This window comes from Petromyzon marinus, chromosome 12 (genome assembly GCF_048934315.1).
Source record: "Petromyzon marinus isolate PM22_M1 ecotype Great Lakes invasive population chromosome 12, UKy_Petmar_22M1.pri1.0, whole genome shotgun sequence".
Taxonomy (NCBI): Eukaryota; Metazoa; Chordata; class Hyperoartia; order Petromyzontiformes; family Petromyzontidae; genus Petromyzon; species Petromyzon marinus.
The window spans coordinates 7,648,307-7,661,238 of record NC_133678.1 but is presented as its reverse complement, the minus strand read 5'-3'; the positions used below and the strand labels follow the sequence as shown (position 1 = coordinate 7,661,238).

Sequence of the window (12,932 nt, the reverse complement as noted above, 5' to 3'; positions counted from 1 at the left end):
ATGACTGAGGCTAGGGGCTGCTTGTGCGCTGGGCGAGGCATCTAGCGGTAATCATTTGAAACTCTATGCCCCGCCCTCTCTATGCCCCGCCCTCTCTATGCCCCGCCCTTTCAAGTGGTAAGAGTTTCATTCATGGGCGGTTCGTGGATGCAGAGATAGAGAGATTTCAAATCGGGCCCATCTTTTTAAACACCCTGGATATTGAATGAGCTTCAGTGTTGTGATGATGAAAAAAATACTTGCATGATACCAATTCGAAAACAAATCCTTTATTTGGTACACGATAACATTACTATGTACTGTATTAACAATATCAAATGCGTCTGGATATCTAAGCAAACCAAGAAGCGTCATATGTGCAATTTACCAGCTGTAAGCTATACAAACACGAGACGCCAAAGATGTATCGTTTGTAGCATCTGCAAATGAAATATATTTTTGTATTTTGAAAATAAACTAATATTCTGTGTTCAAATTACGGGTAAATTCTGCAGAAAAACACTTCATAGTATTATTATACAGTTAATAGAAAAACAACATTCACCCTTGTGTTTATTCATGACCAGCATGATGCATTTTTTTTTCTTACCTAATGAGCAGACTGTGACATATACACCGATTTCTAAACAGCGATATTTAAACGATGCTATTGTTTCCTATCCGTGTCACATTAGGGGCATTCGAATGCTTTTTTGGTTGAAAACTTAAAGCAATAACGATGGGTCTACTCCATTTTTTTTAAAGATTATGGGCCTGCCGCCGCACGCTGTTACCTGTTGTCTATGCAATACGTGCACGTACGCAGGTATGTTGAACTTCTTTCGCACCGTACGTCGCCAACCGTGCTAATCGGAGGTGTTGCAAATGCAAAAACTTCTAACAAATCACAAATACCATGGACATCGACATTTTTTTGCACACTTATAGCCTATACACAGGGTGGATCTGATGTTTGGTGACCCGTAATTAATTGAAACCCTAACCTTTTTTTCCCCCCTTTGCATATTCAATTGTTGTAAATAAACCTTACTTAAAACAAAGTTTTAGATAATTAAAATGGGGGGTCAGAAGACATCTGGACCCCCTGTACATGTATGTATGTTGAACTTCTTTCACACCGTGCGTAGCCAACCGTGCTACTCGGAGGTGCAGGAGGACAACAAACTCATCAAAATGAGGCCAACTGCTGTTTTATATATGTACCTGTTTCCTGTTTGTAGGGGCAACATCTAAGAGAGACCTGGAAGTCGATCAAAATCAATTGGTGAACTAAATCGCATTCTGCTACTTTTCGTAGTAGAATGCAGCCGCTTCCAACAACATCCTGCCTCCTGAAGGCAGGAAACCGCCCAACAAGCTACGCCCAGCATGTCAATGCCTGATTGACGCTACTCACAATCGAGCCTCCATTCATTATCCTTGGGACAGCCCACAGTTGGGAACAGAGGTGACCATGTATTTCCAAATTTTCATGTTAATCAGATTCGTCGAGTAATCATATCGGTGATTGTTTATCAATAATCTATCGCATGAATACCTGAATAGCACAGTTCTAATCAACTGACTTGGGGGGGTTAGCGCACTGCATTGTTCAGGCAAATCTACCGAAAAGTCTCCGGCATCTGAAAGAGAATACATCAATCGAGATAGTTTGCCGAAAGGAATTGTCCCTTTAACTCCTTGAAATGTTTTTTTGTTGTTGTTGGAGAATATGAACTCGACAACCTGAGTTTTTTTCATTCCTAGTCACAGCCAACATCGGTGGCACGTTATATCCGGACCGGCATGCACCCACCTCCCTCACCAACCCACATTGACCAGCGTGGTAAAAGTATGACCGACACGGCATTGGGGAGAGCTTAATTCAGCAATGGATTGACGAGAGCTGGAAATTATACAATCGTACTGATGCAAACCTCACGTAGAGGGAGTTTATTTCACCAAAAGGTCACCTAGGTTTTGGATTTTCTTTTGTTTATGTGGGACACGAACTTTTCCATCGCATACGAAAAGTGGGCCAGCCGAATTTACAAAACCATTTATTCTTGACACCTCACTCTTACCACACCTTGCTCTCATGGGACCTGACAAAGATCGCAAGGTAAGTAATAAACACAAACTCAATTGAGCACGTTATCAAAAGGTGGCACATCTCAAAGCATGGTGCGCCAAACACAGCATGTACAATTGTTGTGGACGCAACATCAATACATGAAAAACAATAGGTGGCCTGAGCAATCAGAATGACGGATCTCATCACTGACGCTTGGAACAATGTGTCTCAAGACCCGTCCACGTGTCCAGCCACAGGTATCGCACACAGACTGGGAATCTGCTGGCACGACGCCTGCCTTCAGTCGCTGCCGCTTTGCTCTTAGATGGCTAGGGCTGTGGCACGATTTGGCCCCCTCCAAACCCCATTTATCAGCTTGCCTACGAAGTAAAACCTTTCGAAGCTCGACTTGGCCACAGAGTGCAAAGTTACCGCGAGTAGCGCGCGTGGTGGATCGACGCAATGAACCCGTGCCCTTGGGGTGTGGGCTAGCATTGCTCTGCTCGTCGCAACCCCGCGCTCTTGTTTCAGTTCCTGGCAAGTTATATCCGGGCCGGCATGCACCCACCTCCCTCCTGGGTAGTACGTGTTATTTCCTAATTGCCTATGCCTCAAAAGTACAGAAAATGGGCATTATTCCCCACAAACTTTGCTTTTGTGACCAGAACAGTGATAGTTTGAAATGTACCTATTTTCAATGAGAAAACGTGGTGCGCATTTGTGTCATTCCTTCACGTGAAGTCCTGATCACCATGAAGTCCTGATCACCATGGTGCCTGTGGTGACCATGCGATAAAATTAAGCAACGGCACAGCAGCGCCATAAAAAAAAAACACAAAACTCCATAAGCCAGTCTGCACCGACACGTACACCCGGTCATCGTAGCAGGATAGGCCAAACATCTCATCGAAGGACTCTCTCGGGCTCCGTAAATGTAGAGGCCCTTCCCACTGTAGCAGTGGTCAGAGAGCGATAAATTGCACTTCTGCACCTAAACTGGGTTTCTGTACACCTGCACAAGCATCGGGTTAATGCACAATGACAGAGCAGCTCCTCCATCTGAAGTCTAGAGACGAACGATGGGATTCATCTGAATGGGGGCAAATAACCGTCGTGGTGGCAGTATCAACGCTCGTTGTAAATGCTCCACACATTGTACACACAATATAAACAAGCATCCTGTTATCTTAATAATACAATACAAATGTTGCAAATAATAAGCTAATCTAATACAAATACTTGCGTGTTTAAACGTACTCGTACGATCGCTAGTAACTCGTGCACAACCTGGCTAAACATTTCTGCCATGTCGGAGCGATCTTTGGTTTTTATTGTTCTACGTAATTGTGTTGTCCTCACATTTCCACATTGCACTTCCATTTTGTTTGACGACAAATTCAAATTATTCAAAGACTGTTATTGTCGGCGACATTGCTAAAACGTGATACTCGGGGTCGGAGGCTCGTACAAAGCCTTAGAAGAATAAAAAAAACACCAAACAAGGTTAAAAAAACGTGTTATTAATCTTCAATGTCTGTACTTGATTTCGTAAAAATGCCTCCTTTAGAAAAACATGGAAAAATAATTTACATGCAACATTTTCACATTGCTCCTGCAACACCTACATTTCTATTGAACGAGTATGCGAATTATAATATCTAATTAAGGTGCATTTGGTGAACATTCTTCGATTTCATCATCATCCATCCCTTTCCAAATCGTCATTTCCAGGTAATTCAGGGAATCTTTTGTGAAAATTGGAAATGTCTATAAATTATAGTTCCCTGGCTCATCGATCATTGCAGACCTTCGTTTACTCCAAAAAAAAAATAACGCATCCTTACAACACGTCTCTCGCTCTCCCTAACGTAAGTCTCCACAGAGGCTTTATGATTATTTCATGTACGCATGTTTTATTCCCCACGACAAATGTATGACACAACCAGAATGTTTTAAAGAGGTGGCATACAGCTATAAAGGTATAAATCAAGGACTTTTTCACAGCCAAAGTGAGACTATATTTGAATATGCTTCATATTAAATCACCATACTCTTCTTATGTACGTTAACATGAAGCCAGACAAAATGCTTCAGAAGTCTCTTTCTGTTCAAACCCAAACCTATGTACAGTTAAAAATAATAAAATGAACATGCGTCCATTACAATTGGACTGACTGTACTAATTAATTTTAAGTATTCATAACTAAATTCAGTAATGTAGTTGTCAAACCCTCTTCCAGACACCAACGTTCATGCCACATTTGTGGCTCTGAACCAGCTCAAACAGATATGAAAGTGAACAGTTTAACATCTATCTCAATGTCTCATAACATACATTTGGGTTTATTTTCGTCCACAGTGAATCTATAGAAATGTTGAAGTAACTTTCTCCAATACGTGATCATTGTGTTCCATGCTGCATTTCTAACTAAAATGCTAATTCAACCAAAATAATCATTTTTTCTTATTTATCCCAGACGGTGACATTCTCTCCGTAACTATCTCATTTCAAGACGTCTTTGTCCCATCTACATTGAAAAAAGCCTGCCCAAGAGTTTGCACCATTTCACGCAGTTGTCCATCTTTCTTGAAATTAGTCAACTTAATTACAATTCAACATGACCTGAACCCACACCAAACCTCATGCCATGACAAATACACTATAAATTGAACACTAAAGGGTTCGTCTGAAATTTTGCATAACCATCACTATCTTGCCAAACGTCAAGATGAGCCTATATCTATTTTTTTTTCACAGGAAAATTCCTAGAATATCACAACGAAGGGCCAGCCTTACCTTCATGGCACCACTGTCAAAATTCGGGTTCATATGGACACACTGTAGCTTATATGTAAAGTTCCATGAGCTTTACCTGGTAAGATAAAACGTTTATTTTTATTTAAAAAGTAATTTTTTATTTTATGTTTTGCTTACTTTCCCTATACTTTGCACTCCCATCGTGAGTTTGTATTGTTTGTTGTTGAAAGTTTCCTACCTGCCCCTACTGGACACTTGTGAAAAAGAGCTTTGCAGCTCATCAGATTCCTCCAGTTTGAAGATTCTGACACACACACGCACACGCACGTATTCAGTGTGTATGTGGTTCGGCGGGTGGCGCATAAACCTGGCGACCGAAATTCGATTCCCTGCCATAGTTTACATCAGTGGTGAGTGATATCTGTACTGGTCCTGAGTCTTCCCTAGGTTTACTCGGCCCTAAATAAGTCCATGGCAAGGTGCGTAAACATCAGCATTGCGGAGACAAAGGAATCCATGCAGGGGTTGGCCATGCCACTTCCTCCGTGTGCCATGCCGGCCTTAAAGGTTCTCGACATTGGCATTCACCACAACAGATTGATGGCCTAAATCTAAGTTGTCTTGTGGTTGTTGCTGTCCGGTGCTGTACAGGCGATCTTTGCCTTTTGTACCTACTGCAAACATTACAATACATTGCTTATTACAAGTTTTGCTGTGCCGGTAGGTGGCTTTATAGGGAAGTTTAGTGCCAAGTAATGACAGTAATATTTGGCCAACACTTGGGTAATATGCAAAAGTTAAAGCGTGCTTTGATGTTGTTATTCAGGAAATTGCACATTTATCAACTCCAATATAAAAAAATGTGACACTCTACTGCTGCCAATTTACTTATTGTATCTTCTGCACAATACATCCTTTATACGTAATTTCAATGAAAAGGATGTCACGTGGCAAAGAGCGACGTGCTGTTGTGCAATTCGCACCTGTAGTATGCAGGTAAATGTAGATACACCTCTGAAACCTTGATCTTACCACAATAACCTGTTGATATGGTAAACATATGGCAAAAATAAACAAGCAATAAAAAAATGTAAGTATACAAGCAAATTATAAACATTTGATTATATGGTTACATGTGTCGTCCAAATTTAAATTTCTCCAGAAGATGACATCTTAGGAGTTTAGTTTCAGCCGGAGTTTCCCTTGGCTGAGCTCTGGAAAAAAAATGTATCCCTCCCATTTCTTGCCACTTCTGTGAGGCAGGGGGTGGTCTGTGGATAGGAGCCCCGGAAAAAATATTCCACGAGAAATTGAGAAAAAAAATGGAGCCCTGATCTCGGACCAGAGCGTTGGGTTAAACCATTCTTCACTTGTTCTCCCTGCAGCTCCTTGACATGCGAATACAAAAAAAGTCTGAGCTCTTCACTTGGATGCTCCCGTGTGTCCTTGTTCTTAAACAGTCTCTAGATATTCCAGTGCCACGTCGTAACAAAACTGGTATTGACTCTGCAAACAAACAAAAAACACAAACACACAAATACTTAAACATTTGCATTTTCATTACCAATTGTCAAATTGACTTCTAATGCTACACGGATCTTGTTCAGGGCCGGCCTTGCCCTGATTTCAGTGAGAATAAGATTGCTCCGATTTGAACTAGATAATTTAGACAAGACTCTCTTGCAATCACACTTAACATTGACTAGGAAAAAAATGTCTACATCTGATTGGGACCATGTAGATAACATGACAGCCTCTTCAGCCGAATCAATGTCAGCTAAATGCACTTGAAGACGATTGCTTGTGTTGCGATCGAAACGTCTTGATTTTTCTATCCACGTGACTTGACCTAAAGACCCCAAAGAGTATGACTCAATACGGTGCCTTTCTCTTCGATGCACAACTGGAATCTGGCGCCCCCTAGCGGCCGAAGATTCCCATCAGGCGAGGTGTTTGTTTTTAGCGAAGTTCCTCATTTATAACGAAACGGTGCCCTCTCGTGGTGCAAATGATCATTTACATCCACAGCCCAAAAAGTTCGCGGCACTGCTCAGACCAGACAGCTTTGCTGTACATTGGCCGACTGCCATTTCCGAAGGGCATTGCTAAAATGTCTAAAATAAAACAAAGACTATCTTTATTTACCCTGCAAAGCCTCACTCGGTCTCAAAGACTGCTCTCGGGAGGATCCCGGCAGGTTGTTGCCGTTGGGGGCGATGGTTTCGATACAGATTAAAATTTACTAATTTGTGGGTATTTTCAAATTTGGACCATGGGAGAAATCCATTGCTTTAGTGAAAATGTGTATGAAGGGTGCACAATACGGACATCATCATCATGTGTTTTATATTTGTGAGTATTCACTTGTGCACTGGTTTCACGGTCCGTTTCTTTTGCAACTTGACCACAACTTTCATGGCTCCATACATTTTAAGAGGTTTTTTTGAATTCTCTCTTATTTTTAACCAGTTCCACCCATTAAGTGTTGGCTATATTTTGACGCTGTTTACAGTGGGAAAGTATCACCCCGAGAAGCGTCTGATCTTATCAGATCCCAGAAGCTAAGCACGCTTGAATCTGGTTAAGTGGAATAACCAGGTATTCATATTCTTTGGGTCTTTCGGTAAAAGTCACGTCGATAGAAAAATAATAATAAAATAAAAAAATAATAAAAATAATCACGACGTTTCGATTGCAACACAAGCAATCGTCATCAGGAGAAAAAAGAGAGGGAAAAAGGCCCTCTTTTTTGTTATTATTTTTCCTATCGACGTGACTTTACCGAAAGACCCAAAGAATATGAATTCCTACAGTCACGAAAGCTTTAAGTCAAGATTTAACCAGGTATTGTTGACTTAGGTTGCAAGGTGGCAAGATGGCAGATGGATATAAATGCGCAGGCTGTGTGAAGTTCATATGTATGAGTTTCACCTAATAATGATAATTGGTAAATACGTCGATTATAAGCGATTATAATCGAAGTATTGATCAAGGAAAGCCATTGGACACCTTTCAGGAGGGTCCTGGATTGTTTTTTTTTTAAGGTCTTCTCAACCAATGAATGTTTATGCAAGTGGAAAAAGCACCGAGTTCTCCCACAACGTGATGAAAATGGGCAAAACAATGAAATCCAGGACCCACGGGTCTCTAGTTTCAGTGATTAACACTGTTGTTAACCATGACCCAGCACACAGTATCGTTGCTTCAGAGCCGTCTTGGACTTACGAGAGTCTCCAGCATGTTTGGCTTGTTGTTTCGAAGTGACTTGACAGCGTGGAAAACGTCGACGGCATTCTGTCTCTTGATCATCTCGGACACGACACTCACGGCACAGAAGGTGCCACACTGGCCAGCTCCATTGCTGCGTCGGGGATCATAAGTCACACGTGCGACGGACGTTTCAAGGAAAACCAAAGCAAATGCAGCGTAACCTGATATAAAGTTAAAATACTCATTTTAATTCTTGGTTCTTTCGGTAAAGTCACGTAGAAGGGAAACAATAAAATAATAAAAATAAAAATATAAAACAATAAAATTCTCACGACGTTTCGACTGCAACACAAGCAATCATCAGGTGTGAAAACCACAACAAGAAAATTTAAAATTTTCTTGAAATTTTCTTGTTGTGGTTTTCACACCTGATGATGATTGCTTGTGTTGCAGTCGAAATGTCGTGAGAATTTTATTGTTATATATTTTTATTATTTTATTGTTTCCCTTCTACATGACTTTACCGAAAGAACCAAGAATATGAATCCCTGCAGTCACGAAAGCTTTACATCAAAATTTTACTTATTTTAAGTTAAAACAAATACTCTGTTGCCTTCTGTACTCAGATTAAGTTAAATATCTGCATTATTTAAACTGGCATTACTCTTTGTTTTAGAACATTGCATTTTTTAAATCCAAAAAAACATTTTATTAACCGCCCCATTTACACTCTGCTCAACTCAACCTATTCCTAGGTACGCAGCATGTTAATGTATTTTTCATCATTTAAATAAATACAATTTATATATTATTAAGCTGAGTGATATGGTTACTGAATCAAAAGAATGCCATTGACCAACATAACCATTTATTTAACTAGACCTTTGTAAATAGCCATTATTTTTTCAACTAATTCCGTAATAATAATTTGGTACATATGGTATTCACTCTATTCCTGTATCGCAAGGCTGCCAAGAAGGTGCTACGTCTCACAGACGGGTATAGTCTACCAGTAGTTAGCGCTTTTGCATTGTGGTTTAGCCCAACTTAAGCAATTAGCCAGCACGATTCAAATTGGGCACACATTTACAGCAACGTCGGCAGACACGGTCTACTCTTTTTCGCGTTACGTTACTTGATCCACTGCCGAAGCATGCAGCGCGTATATTTACGGTTAACAGACGCGCAGTATTAATCAGGGCGGCCGTTGGGCTCGAACCGCAATTGTCTACAACGATGGTAAAGCGTCTTTTGATGCCTCGTGCGAATTGCTCTATGGGAAAAACCGAGATAATTCTCATCATTATTATTTGCTGTGGCCATAAGGGAAAGGAGAGGGAGAGACAGAAGGCGGGGGGGGGGGTTGGTGAGAGGGGGGGGGGAGGGTTGGTGTGGTCGGGGTGGGTGGGGGGGGTAGAGACGATGGCGCTCACAGGCAGTGCACCACCGTGCGGCCGTCCATGCCATACTCCTCTCGCCAGCGCTCGGCCGCCAGCACGAGGCGCAGGAACGAGTGCCGTGACGTCGGCACCTCCCGCCCGGCAGGCCAGCCCAGGTAGTGGAACTGCTCCACCATGCGGCAGCCATCCTGCGGCTGCCGGACCGCAAAGTGTTTTTGCCATTCGTCATTGTTGCAACGTACCGTCGGCCAAGGTCGATCCACTGCTGGATTGAAGGCTTCCCCCCCCCCCCTTTCCCCCGCAAGCTCGCAGAAGCGTTCCGTGCCTTGGCTGGCATTGGCACCGTCATTATTCGCCGGCCATTTTCCATGATACATTTTGGTGATGCGTGTGTGTGTGCACGTATGTAGAACTTATTTCACACTGCACGTAGCCAACCGTGCTAAATCGGAGGTGCGGGGGGAAGGACAACAAACTAAACACAAAAACGAGTTCTAAAGACATTTAGTTCTCAATCTGGATTTAAAAGTGTTTCGCTCGCCCACTTTTACAAATCGTGTACAATTTGAAAGGCATCGTATTGGCCATCTGAATCAACGGCCAGCCTTAAACCTATTTTTTTTCCATGGCCAGTGGCAACTGGGCCGGAATGGGACATTCGGCATTTCCAAGGCAGCCTAGCCTGGCTGTACTGATCCCATAGTCCAAGATATAGACAATTGGGTTAAATTCTTGACCTGAACTAAGGCCAGTGGGATTATTGATATTATAATGGTGCAAGCGAGTGTGAGGGTTACTGGCAGGGTGGTACTGCAAGTGAGTGGCTCCTCTCTCTTCTCGCCCTCTCTTCTATTTCCCAGCCCTCTCTATATTTTCCCACATTTCTTCTTGCTCCTCACTTATCTCTTTTTCATCTGGGATAAATATCAAACCCGGGCAAGTCTACATAACTAATCAGCCACCCAGGGATCAGATGGACACAGAGCAATAGGTTTATGGAGAAGGCAGTGACCGCATTTCACAGGTGCTGATCAAATCAGAATTTCTATAAATGAGTCAGCTAGACTGCAAGACAAATACTAACAACAGCCAACACTTGGCCAGATGACCGAAGGTGACTGCTGAAGATGACCGCAAGTAGTATGTGGCAAAATCTTGAAAGAAGAAACTCTGAACAAAAATCTGATGCATAATAATAGGTTTTACCGTTTCTGGCACCCGTTTTATTGCCAGAAAGGTTCAAACCTATTCTTATACTTGAATACTAGCAAGAAGGGTCCGTTGTCAAAGAGTTTGTGTGTTTTGAACCACGGCGTTCTTACCCGGGCCACGTTACAGATGCGGAAAGTTCTTGTTATGATGTCTCCTTCCATGTTGAATGCCACAAACTCTACCTGGATGGGTCCGTGGCAAAGCATGCCCTCTTCTGGCCAGTACTGAGGACAGTACTGCAACGGAGCATGGCCAGACAGAATTGTTAGAGCAATCGTTCACCTGGGAAACTCAAAAACAAGTCACATGCCCACTCCCTTTTTGACACAATCCAAAAAAGTTTCTGCTAAACTCAACTTGACAGCATATGCAATAACACAAATGACACATTTCATACTTTTTGTTTCAAATACTATTAGGCATTGCTCTTATTACTTAATGTCTATACCCAGTAAATGAATATAACCCATCCAAGCTGTGCAGCGGGAGAGCGTGCGGCTTGCGATTGGAAGATTGTGAGTTCAAATCCTGGTTGGGGTCATTAAAATGAGTGCCACTTTGTGGATAAGTCAAGATATGGTAGTGGTTTTTCTATGGAATGACTCGTTCCGCCCCATAGCAATGTGGAAATGACCACCACTTGCTTGTCGGTAAAAAGAAGGGGAGCCACTGCTCCTTTGCTCAACTGAGCAGGAAACCACGCTGACTTGGACTTTCAAACATGTACTTCATGATGACACCGTTAAGCTTCAGGAGTGCACATTGTGCATTAATAAATTAGCCACATGAGGCAGCACCATTTAGGGCACCGCAGTGGCTAGGAGGTGTTAACTCCCTCGCCTGGTATACAGGTCGTGGATTCGATCCTGGCCCTGACGCCTGCTGTATATTTGGAGTTTGCGTGTTCTCCCCCACGGTCGCGCGAATTTTTCTCCGGGTCCTCTGGTTTTTCCCTCTACATTTAGAAAAAATGTGTCTAAGAGTGTTTGGCTGCTATCAATTTCCACATGACAAGCCACCTCGTTGAGCTATCGTTTGTGGCCAGGTCGCTTCTGTAAATGAGCTACATAGCTCATTTGGCATTACCTGGTAAAATAGAAGATTAAAAGTTTAGCTAAAACTACGAATTTACGAGCAAGTTGTGCATAAAACAAAAGTTTGCATCGCCTGTAGCCCACGTAGATTAGCGCACCGAAGGAGAAATACCCAGGACGTGCTGCCCTCTCGTACCTTATTGGAGTCCAGCTCGTTGAGCATGACGATGGAGGTGCAGTGGTAGTCGAATACCAGCCGCCAGAAGTCCTTCACGGTGTTTGGCAGTGGGTGCTGCGTTACGATGAATGCCGACGGTTGTCTGTAACTCTGAACGGAAATTAATTACGTGAGAGGTGGACAACATTTCATGACAACTATTACAATCAACGTTATTAAGTCACTGTGGGCAGCTTAATAAAAATGTGCCCATCACCGACTTGCCTCCAGCTAAACCTGATTTAGCACAATTCCAAGGTCGGCTGCAGTGCACAAACTGAAGTCATGATTGATAGCTGTGCAACGCAGCTGCTGTTGTATTTTTGGCTACAGATGACCTTGTCACTTTTCCGTAATGCAATTAGGCTTCGGGACGGGTGGCGCACTGCGGCAGATGTTCTCGTCGCCCTGATCCACACGCACGTAACAGGGTTTCAGTTAGGGGCAACAAGCTGTTATCGGCCTAAATTTGCATCCTTCCATCATAAATACCACTTGTGTAGAATTTTTTAGTGATCCATGCTTTTCTTTTTAAATAACAAAAACACAACTATTTTAAACACAACCGGTTGTTTATATTGTAAAAGAACAAAACCACGAATGGAAAATGTCAGCACGATAGGGGCTACCCTAGGCAAAGAAACGGTTTGTGAAAATTAAATGCGAAAGCAATTGTATAATACTAGCAACCTCCCGCGAGCCAGCAACATTTCTACTGCATGCGATGTGAAAAGCACCCGTCCTTGGAACGACGGCCCCAATGTCCCCACCCCTGAGTGCCACCCTCTCAAGAGTGACAACCCTCAGGGCTTCACCCCTTGCCCCCGTCCATGCTGTTACCCGCGTGGCTCCAGGCACTGGGTGATGCGTAGCCAGTCACGCAGCCCGCAAAGCTTTTTTTAATTATATACCAGCACTTCCCGGGCGTTTTTTGGTGTTGCAGCGACGCACGAACTCCGCTCAATGCTGTGGCATGCGGGTGATTCCATCGCGTCGGTGTGGGCGGAAACTTCACCACCGCGTGCTTTCTCCATTCGCAAGCCAGCCG

The 12,932-nt window shown here is 42.9% G+C and overlaps 1 protein-coding gene across 9 annotated transcripts in view; it reads right to left on the bottom strand.

The window, feature by feature from the left end:
• Positions 1 to 253: 253 nt before the first annotated feature.
• Positions 254 to 12,932, bottom strand: part of LOC116941609 (receptor-type tyrosine-protein phosphatase kappa-like) — a 135,322-nt gene continuing 122,643 nt past the window's right edge. For all 9 annotated transcript variants that reach the window (XM_032952820.2, XM_032952824.2, XM_032952822.2 and 6 more), the window contains 5 exons: positions 11,864 to 11,995; positions 10,744 to 10,869; positions 9,455 to 9,615; positions 8,037 to 8,172; positions 254 to 6,317 (listed from right to left, as the gene is read on the bottom strand). In XM_032952820.2, coding sequence (XP_032808711.2) covers positions 6,264 to 6,317; positions 8,037 to 8,172; positions 9,455 to 9,615; positions 10,744 to 10,869; positions 11,864 to 11,995 — 609 coding nt within the window. In that variant the 3' untranslated portion in view covers positions 254 to 6,263. The remainder of the gene's footprint in view (positions 6,318 to 8,036; positions 8,173 to 9,454; positions 9,616 to 10,743; positions 10,870 to 11,863; positions 11,996 to 12,932) is intronic.